The 15,723-nt window shown below is 35.4% G+C and overlaps 1 protein-coding gene across 1 annotated transcript in view; it reads left to right on the top strand.

The window, feature by feature from the left end:
- The window catches only part of LOC131934756 (rho-associated protein kinase 2-like), a 49,020-nt gene that overhangs the window by 11,185 nt on the left and 22,112 nt on the right, over positions 1–15,723 (top strand). The window contains exons 2-8 of the mRNA XM_059290870.1: positions 7,022–7,119; positions 7,763–7,930; positions 10,337–10,485; positions 14,353–14,478; positions 14,633–14,694; positions 14,822–14,891; positions 14,990–15,093. Coding sequence (XP_059146853.1) covers positions 7,022–7,119; positions 7,763–7,930; positions 10,337–10,485; positions 14,353–14,478; positions 14,633–14,694; positions 14,822–14,891; positions 14,990–15,093 — 777 coding nt within the window. The remainder of the gene's footprint in view (positions 1–7,021; positions 7,120–7,762; positions 7,931–10,336; positions 10,486–14,352; positions 14,479–14,632; positions 14,695–14,821; positions 14,892–14,989; positions 15,094–15,723) is intronic.

Genomic DNA, 15,723 nt, shown 5'->3' with positions numbered 1-15,723 from the left:
TAAGGGGCTGGGGAGTTATTTAATTATTATTTTATTACAAAAAGGTGAATGTCACATTTTGTGTTCCTTTGAGGATTGTTGTGGTTTTTAGTTAAGTAGTCCGCTATTATGGCGCTGATATGATTTTTATTTTAGAATGATTGATAGCCTGGTTATTGTGTCTTGCTTATATTTTGATGTTATTATTTATGCAAACTTTGTTTTGGAGTGTGGCTCCACTTTGCTTTATATCCTGAATGTAAGTTATTGTTGTATTAGGGACTATTTCCTTGTGCGTAATATTGTTTTTTTTGTTCGTGAATGTGGTGTGTGGACAGGGAGGGACATTCAGCGGGAATGTCGAGACCTGTGTGTTGAAGTGTTTCTGTAACACATTTATATGGTGTATGGACGGTGGTCCGAAATTGGGTGTTTTGTTCGGTTTTGTTTTGTCTGTTTTGTGTGGTGTAAAAAGTTTGTTTTGTTACGTTAAATTTCTGTTTTGTTAATCTATTTTTTATTTATATAATTTTGGTTCCATGTAATACATTTTATTAAATTGTTAAAAGCTTTTTTGGTTTTATTATTTAGACTAAGGTTAGGTTATTAACCAGTCTGGGTTTAGCCGGGCTTGCACTGACCGGACGGTAGTTAGTTAGATAAGCCTAGAAGGGTAGATTTTAGGTATCCCCCCCTAGCAGGGCTTACATAAACATTATCAAAACTTTAGAATTGGTGGAATTTAGCTGTTAAGGGCTCGATTTGTTTGTGAATTAATGTTGGTTCATGAAAAACAATTTCGTTCGGGCATTCAAAAGAATTTATAGTGGTATTGGAGGTAGGACAAAATGGTTACTTTTATGCCAATAATGGTCATTCATTGGTCTGGGGCCAATATGTCGGGAGTCATTTTGTCAAAAGCCAATATGTCGGGAGCCCAATTGCCTGGAGCCAATATGTCGGGAGCCCATTTGTCGGTAGCCAATATGTCGTGAGCCCATTTGTCGGGAGCCCATTTGTCTTGAGTCCTTATGTCGGGAGCCAATATGTCGGGAGCCGCTTTGTCGGGAGCCAATATGTCCTGAGCCTATTTGTCAGGGGTTAATATGTCGGGAGTCCATTTGTCGAGAGCCTAAATGTCGGGAACCCATTTGTCGGGAGCCTAAATGTCGCAAGTCAATATGACGGGAGCCAATTTGACGGGAGCCAATAAGTCGGGGCCCTTTTGACGGGGCTATTTTCACGGGGTCGGTTTGTCGGGAGTCGATTTGACGGGGTCATATTAACGGGGCCGTTTTGAAGGGGCCGATTTGTCCCAGGTCGTTTTGACAGGGCACCGTATATGGAAAGCTTTAAAAGTTTGGATGGGAACGTTTTTACTTGTGACAGTGAACGAATGCGGATAAATGTTTGTCTGTTATTTTCTCATTCGTCCTTTGTCTGTCCAAGGGAATAGTGTTGGTAGACGTCCGTTCTGTTTATCTATCGGTTGTTAATGTGTTTAGGGATGGGAGCGGGGGTTGCGAACAAAGGCTAGGGCGCATGTGGTATTCATTGAGGAGTGGTGTCTACATGTATCCCAGTCTGTTGGAGTAGTGTCTAGGGGGTTGTGACATTAATTGAATGTAGATAAATGTAGGTTTGTTACTTTGTCATACATCCTTTGTCTGCACAAGGGAATAGTGTGAGTAGTGGTGCGGTCTGTTTATCTACCGGTTGGTAATGAGCTTAGGGGATGGGAGAAGGGGGAAGGGGTTGCGGACAAAGGGAAGGGGAAGGGCGAATAGTGATAAAAATAACTCACCCAACCCCTTAATCAATCAAAATTATTGATTTGTACTTTAGAGTGATTTGATTGAATGATATGTATGCTAGCGTAATATCATATTTAGTTTTTACGTCATTATTTTGGTGAAATTTAAATATAGACAATTTAAACGGTGTGTCATTTGACACGACGTACTATAACGTTGTTGTTTTTTAAAACTTGAAGTTTATAATCTAAAGCAAATTTTTACTAATGTGATCAAATATTAAGATGACAATGCAAGATATAGAAAAACAAAATACATTGAGTGGTAAAAATAAAAATTGTAATTAGACGTAATGTATTATGTATAAGTAAACCTTCTTAAATTAAAGAAGTTCAAGTCAAAAAGAAGTTTGATGAAAACTGTAATACTAAAGCGAACATGGGAATGTAATCTGCTGCAAGACTAAGATATATATTCGTCTTCCTTCTAGGTTCATTGCCTGTTTTGGTTGAGGTCTGTAAGCATAGGTTAAACATCGCCATATTTTCAAATATCGCGATGCAAACCACGTTCTCTCCCCTCTTACTTAGTAATCGCCTCCTCTTCCCATTGTTTACAACACGCTTACAAAGAAAAAATATCCCACCCCTCTACTTGAGACATAAAATACAAAAGTGTATTGTGCCTTGTCGTCACAGAAAACAAAAAGGGTGGCGTCTAATGTTGTTAAGCATTGTCTTCCTAAATTATTTTTTTAACTTGTTAAAGAAATTGAATGTTTAGTTAAGGATTCTGACGAGAATTTTTTTCACAAGGGCCGTTACTCGTGGCTGTAAACAAGGCTGTTCTAAATTTAGAACAGTTGTCTTTCCTCTCGTTTCTCTATTAGGGAAGACACGTGGGGACGACACGCGACACGTCTTTTAAAATTTAAACAAGAGCGCACGGGGTGCACTTAAAATAAACCCCGCTGGGAAAATGACAACGGCATGGTGACACTTTTTGGAAAACACTCTTTCATGTAAATAAAATAAGGGTCGCTTTTGTTGTTACCATGATAATGTATACCTATGAGTTCTCTCCGCCTTTACCGACCTAGTATGAATTTCGTGTGTGTGTGTGTGTGTGTACGTGTATCTAAAAAAAACGTATCATGTCAACACCTGGACAACAAGTCATAGTCAAAAAGGCCTAATTCATTACATATCTATGGGAAACCCGCCTTTACATGTACTTACGTTAGGGAAAGTAAACTCGGTTGAATCAAAAAATGTATTTAAATATATAGAGTTATAGAACCTTAAAGTTAACAGATGATGAAAAAATAAAAAAATTAAAATTAGTCTAGTACAAAAAAACCCTTAAAAACAAGGTAATGAAAAAAGCTCTAGAGCCTCCGTTAAGTGTGGCGCCCAACACACGAGGTCGACGCGGGTCGATCAACATTATTTCTTTACTCGATCAAAAAACCTATGATACTGTACGTATAACTGTTAGTGCGTAGGACATGTGGAAACAATAATTTTAATATGATCCAAGAATGTCCGGTCGTACGATATGTGAACATAGTTAATGGACAGAGGTAGTCTACAATCTTGTCAGCATACCCCCCTATGGTGTTCGGGTTTTCCAATGCATTCACTGCCCGCCATAAATCAACCGCGCCTGTCAAACCGACCGAGAAAATCGATTCATCACTGCACGGTCCCTGTCAAATGGGAAGCTTCGCTGGCGGATCGATGCGTGCCAGGTGTCGTTAACGAGTAACAGCTGTCGTTAAGTCAGGCCCTATACAAAGAGCTTTCTATTTTTGTACACGTTCGGTGTGTTGGAGAATTTAACCTGTTTTTTGCACACGTTCTTTGTGTTTGAGAATTTAAAAATTAAAAAAACATACCAAGAAATAAAATGAATTAAAGCAAATAAAGCAAATAAAGCAAATAAACAACAAGTAAACAACAAATAAACAAATATAAAATTAATAATTGAAAAAAAAAAATTAAAAATTTAAAAATTTTAAAAATTAAAAAATAATATTTTAAAAAATTAAAATTTAAAGAATCAAACAAATAATCAAATTACGTAATTAAAGTAAAAGATAATAATGAAACTAATTAAAAAAATAAACAAATATAAAATTAAAATCAAACTAATTAAAATCTCATTAAAATTACGTAACTAGGTCACCTCTGGTGATTACGTAACTAGGTTACCGGTGGTGATTACGTCACAAGTTCACCGGTGGTGACTTCTGACCTACTCCCCCTCCCCCTGCGCCTGCGCCTTCTCCTTCCACTCCCCCTCCCCCTTCACCCACCACCACCACCAGGTGGGGGAGTATTTTACTTTATAACCTTTGCGCCTGCGCCTGGAGTATTTTACTATATATCCTTTGCTCCCCCTCACCCCTCACCCTTCACCCTGCGCCTTCTCTTCCCCCTCCCCCTCACCCTTCACCCTCTACCACCACCAGGTGGGGGAGTATTTTACTATATAACCTTTGCGCCTGCGCCCTGCGCCTGCGGCTGGAGTATTTTACTATATATCCTTTGCTCCCCCTCACCCTTCACCTTGCGCCTGCGCCTGCGGTCCAAAAGGGACCTAATATACTACTTACATTTCCACTTGTAATAATGTGGCGCCACCACAGTTTCAGTTCTCCAATGCTTTCATCGATGACACTGCTGTTAATCACACGTTCATATTTTTGCATAAGTGTTATGGCATTCTTTTCCTGTTCTTTGGTAAAACCCGAGTCATTGGGTAAAAGACACATAAAACCTCACAAAAAAGATTTATGTTTTAGCAATCTGTCTCCTATTTGACATATAACCGAATCAAGGAAAGGAATAAATACAGCTATTCTGTAATACTCTTCAGGCGTATTTGCCATCACACTGAAGCGTTGAATTTGTTTTCCAGCTCAACGTGGAATAAGTATATCTATGTCGAAGTCCTCACAAATGTCTTTGACTTGATTAAATACGGTAGTAAATTCTGATTCAACATCCTTCCGCATATTCACCAGTAGGCTACTTGAATCTTCTGTAAATTTTAGAGCCGCAGATAGATCAACGTTTTCTGTTTGGAGTATTCTGCTGACAGGAAGTGTTATTGCAAAGAATTTTGAGATAACTCTAAGAGAAACTTGAAACTCAAGACTCCTAATTGCTCCTAAAAGTTGAACCGCTGTTGAAGAAGTTGTTGTATCGTGCCAGGATGACATAATTTCCAGTGCATCAACAGTTGCTTTTTGAAGCTGTATAAAAACGTTGACAGACTCATGACGCTCAATCCATCTGGTTGGGCACAATTGTTTAAGTCGAGATGCTGATGCTTTAGGTGTTAATTTCTCTATTGAATTTGCAAGCAAAGATTGTCGTTTTGGTGTGTTAAAAAGTTGTATGTGCTATTAAGGATTTCCATACAGTTTCTCACAGCTGGTAGCTCGCAGGCATCAGAAAGTGCTAGGTTTAGACTGTGAGATGCGCAATGCACGTAAATAACCATATAAAATTTCTCAGCAACATATTGTTGCGCCCCATGAAGTCGACCACTCATTGCAGCGGCTCCATCCTATCCTTGACCAATCATAAAATTTGCTAGAGTGTCCATTAAAACATTTGCAAGTCCTTTGTCTGTGAGATCAGTTACACCTACAAACTGTAGGAAATCCTCCCTTATTTTCTTTATGTCGTTATCATAGTAGCGAACACATAACGTAAATTGCTCCATAACAGCTATATCACTAGTTTCATCGGCTAAGACGGAAAACAATTTAACAGAAGTAATTTTCGCAACAATCTTTTGAACAATTAATTTATTGCACACATTTATCACTTCATTCTGAATGGTGGGACTTAAGTATCTTGCATTTTTTGAAGAATTTTCTAGATGATGTTGAAGTGTTTCGTCTCCACCCATGGCTTTGTATCTCAAAAGAGCTAGAAAATTTCCATCATTTTCGTCAGGATCCTCCAACTGAAAATTTCCGAAATCCCTCTAAGTACAAGACATTGTCGGCCGCAAAAAATTATAGTTTCTATTTTGGGCGCTAACCTTAAACGATTTTCTAGAATTTGTTAACTTAATGATGTGTTCAAGGCGATGTTAATAGGTTCTATTTTTTCTCCATAACCAATTTACGATTTTGGGAAAGTAAAATTGCTCTTTTATTTTATGATATTCACATTGCTGGTGCTTATTAAACTTTTCTGTTACCTTTTTCCAGTTTGAAAATGGAGTTTTTGATAACTTACCTAAAGGCTGACTACCTACACCACCATAATTCAAACTAAACAAAACACAATATTTGCAAAATACGCCATCAAGTAATTTGGAATAAGTCAACCAGTTCCACCTAAGTAGCCACGAATAATGAAATTTTAAATTTTTTTGTCCGCTTGCTGGAAATTTAAAAAGTTCATCAGGACGCCAGATGTTTTCTAATAAATACAACCGTGTATCATCTGTAATAACTCCTTTGATAAAATTGCCGATATCATTTGCATAAGAAACAGTCAAAGGTACTGAATTTATGGAAATTTATTGATGTAATGTAGTTTGAGAAGCAATAGTACCATCTTCATTTTTATCATTTTCAGTTTTTTTCTTTGTAAAGAAATCAGTTAATAAAGTAGTTTTTAATTTCCTTTTTCCATCCGACATCATTAAAATGAATTAAAATTGCTTTAAGTATCAAAAAGATACACATTAAAACACGACTATGCGAATAAGAAAACAAATAATTATTGGTCTTTCTTTTCTGTCTAAAGATGACTACTGTAGGTTCCTTGCTCTACATCCATATTTAACCACCTACGCAGTTTTTATATCTACCAACACTAAGTTTTGTGTCAACAATTGTGGGTCAAGCCCACGCTTTACTGCCAGATGTGCATCCAGTAATAATTGAGACGTACCCATATTCAAACCCACCCTCACCCCCCTGTCACACCCTTTAACTGATAACCTTGTGTCCTCTGCCATCCTTATCATTTTCAGTTTACTTATCTTTTTAAAAATTAAATAGTTTTCAGTTTCCCTGTTTCATCCGCCATTAGTGAAATGAATTTCAAATGTTTTGAAGTAGTAAAAACATACACATTATAGAACAACACACACACACACACACACACACACACATATATATATATATATATATATATATATATATATATATATATATATATATATATATATATATATATATATATATAAGAGGATCATGGAAGAGAAGCAACTGTTTCAAAGAAAACTGATGTGTTGAAACATTCTACGTATGCCAGACATAGGAGTATCAATACTTCCACGGTGAACAGCAGCAATTCAATTGAAAGCTGTGCTGCAAGCTTGGGGATTTTAAATCCCTCCGAGAGTGCTTCAGGTAGATCTATTTAAATATCACTGCTATGTTTGGTTTAAGGGTCTTACTTTGGAGGAAAGGCTATCAGACTTCTATGATCATGTACCACGTTTTATGTGTGTGAGTTGGTGTGATTATGTGCAGAGAGGGTGTGTTGAAGATTTAGAATACAGTTATGTTGTTTAAGTATTTATTGAGTGTTTCATAAGAAGAGAAATATTTAAAATGAGTGCTATTTTCAAAAAGAATTAAAGTTTGACCAATCTATCTTATAATATCTTATAATATTTTAATTTTCTATAGACCATCTTGATCTGAAACCTCGAAATAATAAATTATTAAATCTTAATTAAAAATTGGTTTAAAGCGATATTTTGTGTTCAAAATATATGTAAATGTAAGACATCTATTCAATATTAACTCGCAAAATGTAAAAATAAAAATTTCAAAAGCAACGTTACATAACACTACACTATTACACCTCCCCGACTCATACTGAACGATAGAAAAATAACCATCATATTGCCCATTTTGTTATAGTCGTATAATATATGCATGATCCACAAGAATAAAAAACAACATGTTTTAATAGCTAGTAAACAACGGTAGAGGTAGTTGTAATTTTTTAACTTGTCTTCTCTCTCTGCTGATTGCACGACAAAAGATAATCAAGACACTCAAAGGCCCCAGTCAAAGAAAGACGCTAAAGAATTTGAAATAGATAAGGCTAGACTAGTGCTTAACTATGTCAATTCTTTGGATTATAGACGCAAACCTCGAGACAATAGTGTTGTCAGCTTGGGTGTTTTTAATGCTTCTGATTGTTCTTCAGGTGAGGTTTTTTTTTCATTTTGACTCTAATGTTTATAACAGTAAGATAACTTGCTCTTTTGACATAAATAAACTTAACCGGCAAAACCAATGCACGCAGATGCGTATCCAGCCACCAATTAAAGCATTTTTTAGACAGTGGCTCCTTTTTCGGACAATTGAAACATATTAGTAATTTTAAAAATTATGATTAAAGCAAGCACGAGCATTCAGTGGTGAATGACTGAAAATAAAACATAAGGTGGGATGGATGCTCAACATGAAACGGCGTGGCCTACCGATAGAGAGCTAAACTGCTAACCCGATGGTCTCGAGTTTAAATCCGGGTTCAAATCAGTGGATCGTCCCTTAATCCCCTAACTCTGATGGGTACATAACTTACGTTAGGGAAACAAAGGCGGCTGGGTGTAGTGCTGACCACACTATCCCTTCATATGCCAATATTTAGCCAGATGTGAAGAGGGTAAATGCCCTAAAATCCGTTTTGAAATTACCGTCTGTTTTTCCCATAAAATACAAAGATTATATAAATACGACTAGTCAGTTTTGATCCATTTTCCGATTTTTCCCGGACATGGCGAGTTTTTCGTGACGCCCCAAGGCGTTCTCCTACCATCTCACAAAATTTCTAGGGGGGGTCGTCGGGCAAAGGTTTTTTTTTCATTTTAGGGCCTATAGGGGGTCGTTGGACGAAAGTTTTTTTTCGTAACAGAGCTCATATAAAGAGAATTTCACTCACGGTCACTTTTTGGCCCTCGTCGGGCAAAGTTTTTTTTTCATAATAGGGCCCATATAGGGCGCCGGTCAGTCGAGGTCAGTTTTAACCACCTCTACGTGGACTTGTCGGCCAACCGGCACCGGCTCTCGCGTTCTATTGCCCCAAGGCAGACTCATGCCAAATTTGAAGCGCCTGCGGCGCCGGGAAGTGCCCTATCGGGCACCTTTGACCACTTTGCTTTATATATATATAGACTAGGCATACTGCCTAGCTTTGCTTAGGTTTTCAAAAACATTTTAAAATTTGAATACTAATTATTTAGTGATGGATGAGGTGTGGAGTGCTTAATTTAAACAGTAATGCTAATTTTAGAGAAGGTGTTGTTGTATGTTGTTTAACATCCGTTTTCAGAGAAAATATCTAAGTATTTTATCAAAATCGCAGATCCGTTTAAACTTTTGAGCGATTTCCGATAACTGGAAGTGGTACTTTTCCTACTTTGAATTTTTCAAAAGCCTATAACTTGAGTAGCCTACTATTTCAGATACATAACTGAAATTTCACATGTAAGTTAAAGATCTAATTCTCTACCTTCTGTCAAATTTTGAGTAATTTCCGTTGACCGGAAGTACTAATTTACGCTATTTCCGATTTCTCAAAAAAAAAAAAACGCATGTAAATTTATAAAGAACTAATTATATTTTTTTTCTATGAGATTCTATTCTGTTTTTAAAAGTTTAAGTAATTAAAAATCATGTCTACATTCCAAGTTATATAAGAATATTCGAGAAAGTTTAGGGGAGATCACTCCCGGTTTATTTTTTTTAACAAACAGTTGGTATGCTTATGTAAGAAAATACCATATATGAACATATTTAACGACCACAATGGCTTTTTACGATGGGAATAAAGTTTTCTTTGTTATCCTCCAGGGTCGGTCTACGACCTCAAATAATATTAAGGGGATCGTTCGTCAATATATTTATATATATCTCATATAAGAAGAATTTCACTCGCGGTCATCTTTTAGCATTGGTCGAGGGCTTTGAGTCTGACCAACAGTTTTTCCATACGGCCTAGTCATCTATAGAAGTGTATGCAAAACATTAGCATGATGTACAGAGGTTAAGTAACCAAAAAATTTTGTTGAAAATTCCCTGTTTTTCCCATAAAATACAATGATTATATAGGGAAATAAACTGGTCAGTTTTGACCCATTTCCAGATTTTTCCCGGACATGGCGAGTTTTTTTGTGACACCCCTAGGTGCTTAGTAATGGGATTTGCTGTTTTTATGATATTCTGCCCTATTCCACCACTTATTAGTTGCTCATATTTCGTTTTCCAAGGTCTTTTATTCTAATTTGTTGTTGTGCGAAAAGACAGCGCACAACTGCGAAATCCAAGAGTTCGAGCAGCTGTGTTCGTTGGATTTCAGCTTGTTTTTTCCTCTTGTTTCTAGAAAATCAACCAGTCAACTAAATACCTATGTCGCATTCCGATGTAAATAAATAAATAAATAATCTGGTAGAAGTTTTTTATTTGATAAATTGTAGGCCTAATGTTTTTATTTATATTAATTGAAGTTTCTTAATATGTTTTCTAAACAAAGAAAAGTTTGTTAGTACAAAAATATGTATATTTTACTTGATTATACTTAAGAATTACTTTTTGTTTGTTATATTAAAAGATATAGACAACGAAAAAGCACAGACAACAATTTTAGAGAGTAAATTATTTGAAACAGAGAAAATAAGTATTGAGCTTAATGAGGAGCTGATACAGCTGAGACAAAAAGTTCAATCCCTTGAAGAAGAACTCAGGAGTGAATCCGATAAGGTAGGTACAGGGAATTGATGTTAATTCTTTTATTACAGTTATGTAAAACAAATGAAATTATTAAATTATTTTAGAAAAATGTGTCAATAAAAAATATGGATTTGTCTTAGGGATATATATATATATATATATATATATATATATATATATATATATATATATATATATATATATATATATATATACATTTTTTACTTTCTCGTATACGAAGTATAGAGAAAGTATTGTAATCGTAAAAAAATAAATAAACCGGGAGTGATCTCCCCTAAACTTTCTCGAATATTCTTATATAAAACAACAGGGGATGGCAACTCGGGAAACAGACATGATTTTTAATCCATTTTTAATTACTTAAACAGTAAACTTTATAAAACAGAATAGAATCTCGTAGAAAAAAAAAATGCACATCAAGTTAACGCAAAATTACTACTTCCATTCAACGGAAATTACTCAAAATTTGACAGAAGGCAGAGAATTAGATCTATCTTTTACTTACGTGTGAAATTTCATTAATCTATCTAAAATAGTACTCGAGTTATAGGCTTTTGAAAAATTCAAAGTAGAAAAAGTTCGACTTCCATTATCGGAAATCGCTCAAAAGTTGATACGAAACTACGATTTGGGTATAATACTTATATATAAAATTTCATCAACCTAGCTGTAGCTGTACTCAAGTTATCGTGTTTACAGACACACACACACACACACACACACACACACACACACACACACACACACACACACACACACACACACACACACACACACACACACACACACACACACACACACACACACACACACACACAACCACACACACACACACACATACACACACAGACACACCACACACACATACATACACACGGATTAGATTAAAAAACTATGTTTTTCCAACTCAGAGAGGTGTAAGACGTCGAGATTTGAAAAAATCTCCATTTTTTTGCACGATTACAAGACTTACTCTATAATTTGTATATACTACTATATACGCTTAGCGGCAAAAAAAATTTTCTACGAGATTCTATTCTATTTTAAAAACTTTAAGTAAATAAAAATCACGTCATTATCCCGTTGCCATTCCAAAGCCTACATTTCTCGAAATAATGAAAATATTTCCGTAAAATATTCAGTTTCGGAGGGCAACTCAAATCTAAAAATAAAAGTCACACTTCTAAAAATAACTTTGTAACGCGAGGAAATCATTCTGTAGGCATACAGTTTCGTCACTTTGTGAATGATGCAATAAGCATCTTCTTTTTAGACGATCCAATCAGAAATTGTGATCGAGCTTCTAATGATACACCGTTAGAATGCTAATACATTCATAGTAATGTTTATAACACGTCAAACAATTTTATTCTCCGTGTTAAAGAAAAAAATCCTGTTGATTTGTGTCACTTTAGCGAATGACGCAATCTGCATCACTGTTTTAGGATGCCATTTGGCGCTCTGGGTTATCCTGTGAGCACTAGCCTATGGCGGCTATGGGGGTCGTCCATAAATGACGTCACACTCGTAAGGGGGAGGGGGGGGGTCCGTAATTTTGTGACGATGTGTGATGAGGGGGAGGGGGGAGGTTCAGATGGTGCGACGTCACACTTTGCATTTTAAAAAAGCAATGTTAGTAAATGGAATTTTAGACGTTATTTCGCGTTTTAGAAAACTGTTTTAATAAATTGCAATAGGAATTGATTAAAATAATCTATTTCGACACGAGTTCAGACACGATTTTGGAAAAATATCGATGTTTTAAAAAAAAAATTCAACCGCAATTTTGAGGGGGGGGGGGGGGGTTTAGGCTGAAGTGTGACGTCATTTTAGGTGGGGGGGGGTCTGGCTTTTTGTGACGATGAGTGACGGAGGGGAAGGGGAGGTAAAAATCGTCAAAAAAGCGTGACGTTATTTATGGATGACCCCTAAGCTTTTCAACATAACTCAAAGTTGCAGAGCGATGCTCAATGACCGCCAGGGACCGTACGCGCCGCCTTCGCGGTAGTGTAATCGGGGGGAACCCGAGAGCGCCCCTCTACGTCCCTGTCACCGAAGTGTGTTCTACCTGATTATTTCGGTGAGTGATTAACGTACACTCATGCGTTAGTGTAGGTAAACCCGTGTCCCGATATTTTGATCCCAGCGCAGGCAATGTTTACCTTTTAATAACTTACTTTTAGAAAACAAGGTCACGCGTCTAAGAATATAGGATTGGTAACGCATTGATGAAACTCTTCTTATATATTTCGTCAGACTTTCTACGCTAGCTCTATAAAGCCTAGGCATTTTTATAATGCCTAAGAAAAGTATATAATAACGCCGTTATTTTGTATTTTGCCTAAAACGTCAGGAATTGCATACATTGCCTAGACAATCTACTACATAATCCCGGGTGTTCATACATTGCCGGTAACACACACACACACACACGCACGCACGAACGCACGCACGCACGCACAAACGCACGCACGCACGCACAAACGCACGCACACACACACACACACACAGACACACACAGAAACACACACACACACACACACACACATATATATATATATATATATATATATATATATATATATATATATTTCTTGAAGGCAATCTCCTTGGCTCCCCACTGCAAAGCACGCCTTTCGCGTTCTTTGTATCAATTACTTCAATAAGTTTGACTTCACTGTTCTGTAAATATCGCCTTCTAAATGGGTCTCAAATTTCTATAGACAATACGTTATTGTTTTGAGTCAGAGGCGTAGAGAGGGGGGGGGGGGCGGGGGGGGGGGGGCGGTTCGGACTGCACCGGGAACCACCAATTAAGGGTTGACACCAAGACAAAAAATAGCAACCTATATACAGAAAATGATAATTTCATTTAATTAAATGATTAATTAGAATAAATTAAATAGTTTTTTTAAGAGAAAAGTGGACAAATCCCGACACGGGTGGAGGGGGGGGGGTGACACCATGACGTAAACCTGCTAAGGATAAAGAAAACATGCAACATTCAGCTGAATTTTTAACCGAATATAGATAGAAATCGTTAGTGTTAACTGAGCACAGTTTAAAGCAATCACCGTGGGGGTGAAAAGGGGGGGGGGAGAGTTACATCAACTCAACGTTGCAATATATATGCCTGAGGAAAATGGTTTGTTTGGGAATAAGCTACATGCTAATCAATGTATGTGGTGGTGGGGGGGGGGGGTAAAAATTAAATACATTCAGCATAAAAAACATTTGAATACATATACATGCGTATACACATACTTACAAGTGCATATGGAATATATATATATATATATATATATATATATATATATATATATATATATATATATATATATATCGATATATATATCGATATATATATATATATATCGATATATATATATATATATATATCGATATATATATATACATATATATATATATATATATATATATATATATATATATATATATATATATATATATATATATATATATATATTGCAGGGGGGGGGGGTGTGTGTGACACCATTAGGTGCCGCATCGGGTAACACCCGACCTCACTACGCTATTTAAATGATGTAATGATTCTTGATAATTGCTAAATATTCAAAACCAAAAAGTAATCATATAAGGCTTCTACTCTTTCGTATAATTTGTAATCGTAGTCATTGTCACACAACCGGTCAAAATACTACATCATCGTGTTGACGCATGTTGACCTTGTAAATAATGCACCGCCGCTACACAGTTCGCCCATCAATAAATTACAATAGATACATCAGTTGCATTTGTGTCTGTATTGTATGATCCCATTCTCCTGCGTAAGCTGCTAGGCCTCTCCCTCAGTTGATGTCTATGGTTAATTTAGTTTTACATTTAATGAACTAGAGCAAGAATTTAGAACTTCAAGTTGAACAACTACAGAGGAGAAATCTAATGCTAAGTAGATCGGATTCTAAAAAAAAGAGTCTTAGATTGCAAAGAGCCACGACAATAGAAAAACAGCTTACTAAGGTATAATTCGGGTTGTTTTACATTCGAGAATAATGTATAAATTTTAATGTACATATAGCAGATCTTATAAAACTACTGTTCATTCTAAATTGCTGAATGATTTGATCTGAGCAACATTGCTTTAAAGTTATTTCGTTCATGGCACTTATGTCAGGAAATTCAAGATTTAAAAGACGTGAAGAAGAACTTAGATGATGAAATAAAAAAATTAAAACAGTAAGTACAGCATAACAACCAATATACTTTGCACGTTTCTATAACTTTTGAATTACGAAATCTCAAGTTATGTATAAATTTGACTGTCATGTATTGAAATATCACAACCATTGAATTCTCAAAACAGAGATGTGCAAGTAAATGAGTTGCAGATAACAGAACTAAAGGAACAATTGGAGGCAGAGACATATTTCTCAGTAAGTTAATGTAGGATTGTTAATGATTAATAGTGGATTTTGAAAAACATAATTGACTATAAAATAATAATAAATTATTTATTAATCTATTTTTAAAGTCTTTGTACAATACTCAAGTGGAAGACTTAAAAGTTGAAGTAGGTGAAAAAAATAAGCAAATTCAAAATCTTACCTCAGATGGGCAAAGGGTACTTCAAGAAAAGTATGTTTTAATACATTTCTTACATTTCTCCCACATCAAAATTTAATCATCATCATCATGGTCATTATTCCTGAGACCCCTGAGGGGGCAAAGGGACCTCTCCATCGTACTTGGTTTTAGGCTATTCATAGAAAAAAAGCCACCCTGCATAAAGAAAAATGTGTCCGCCCCATATATATATATATATATATATATATATATATATATATATATATATATATATATATATATATATATATATATATATATATATATATATATATATATATATAAATATATATATAAATATATATATAAATATATATATATATATATATATATATATATATATATATATATATATATATATATATATATATATATATATATATATATATATATATATATCCTAATATATAATGGCCCATGTGCACACTTCTCTCTCTCTCACTGTCCGCAAAATATTTTCGCCGGACATCACATCAGAAACTGCAGCGATATATGAAGAACTTTATACGGACTTTTGTTGAAAATAGTATGTTAGATGTTTTAAATATATAACCACACTTTTATTTAAAGAAGAAAATAAAAAAAATCGAATGTAGAAAAACAATTTTAATTATGCAACCGGAAAAGTGTTTAAACTTGGGA

Source organism: Physella acuta, unplaced genomic scaffold (genome assembly GCF_028476545.2).
Source record: "Physella acuta isolate Inbredline_101_S28 unplaced genomic scaffold, ASM2847654v3 ptg000117l, whole genome shotgun sequence".
Taxonomy (NCBI): domain Eukaryota; kingdom Metazoa; phylum Mollusca; class Gastropoda; family Physidae; genus Physella; species Physella acuta.
The sequence above is the reverse complement of the archived record's forward strand: the minus strand, read 5'-3'. Positions and strand labels throughout refer to the sequence as shown.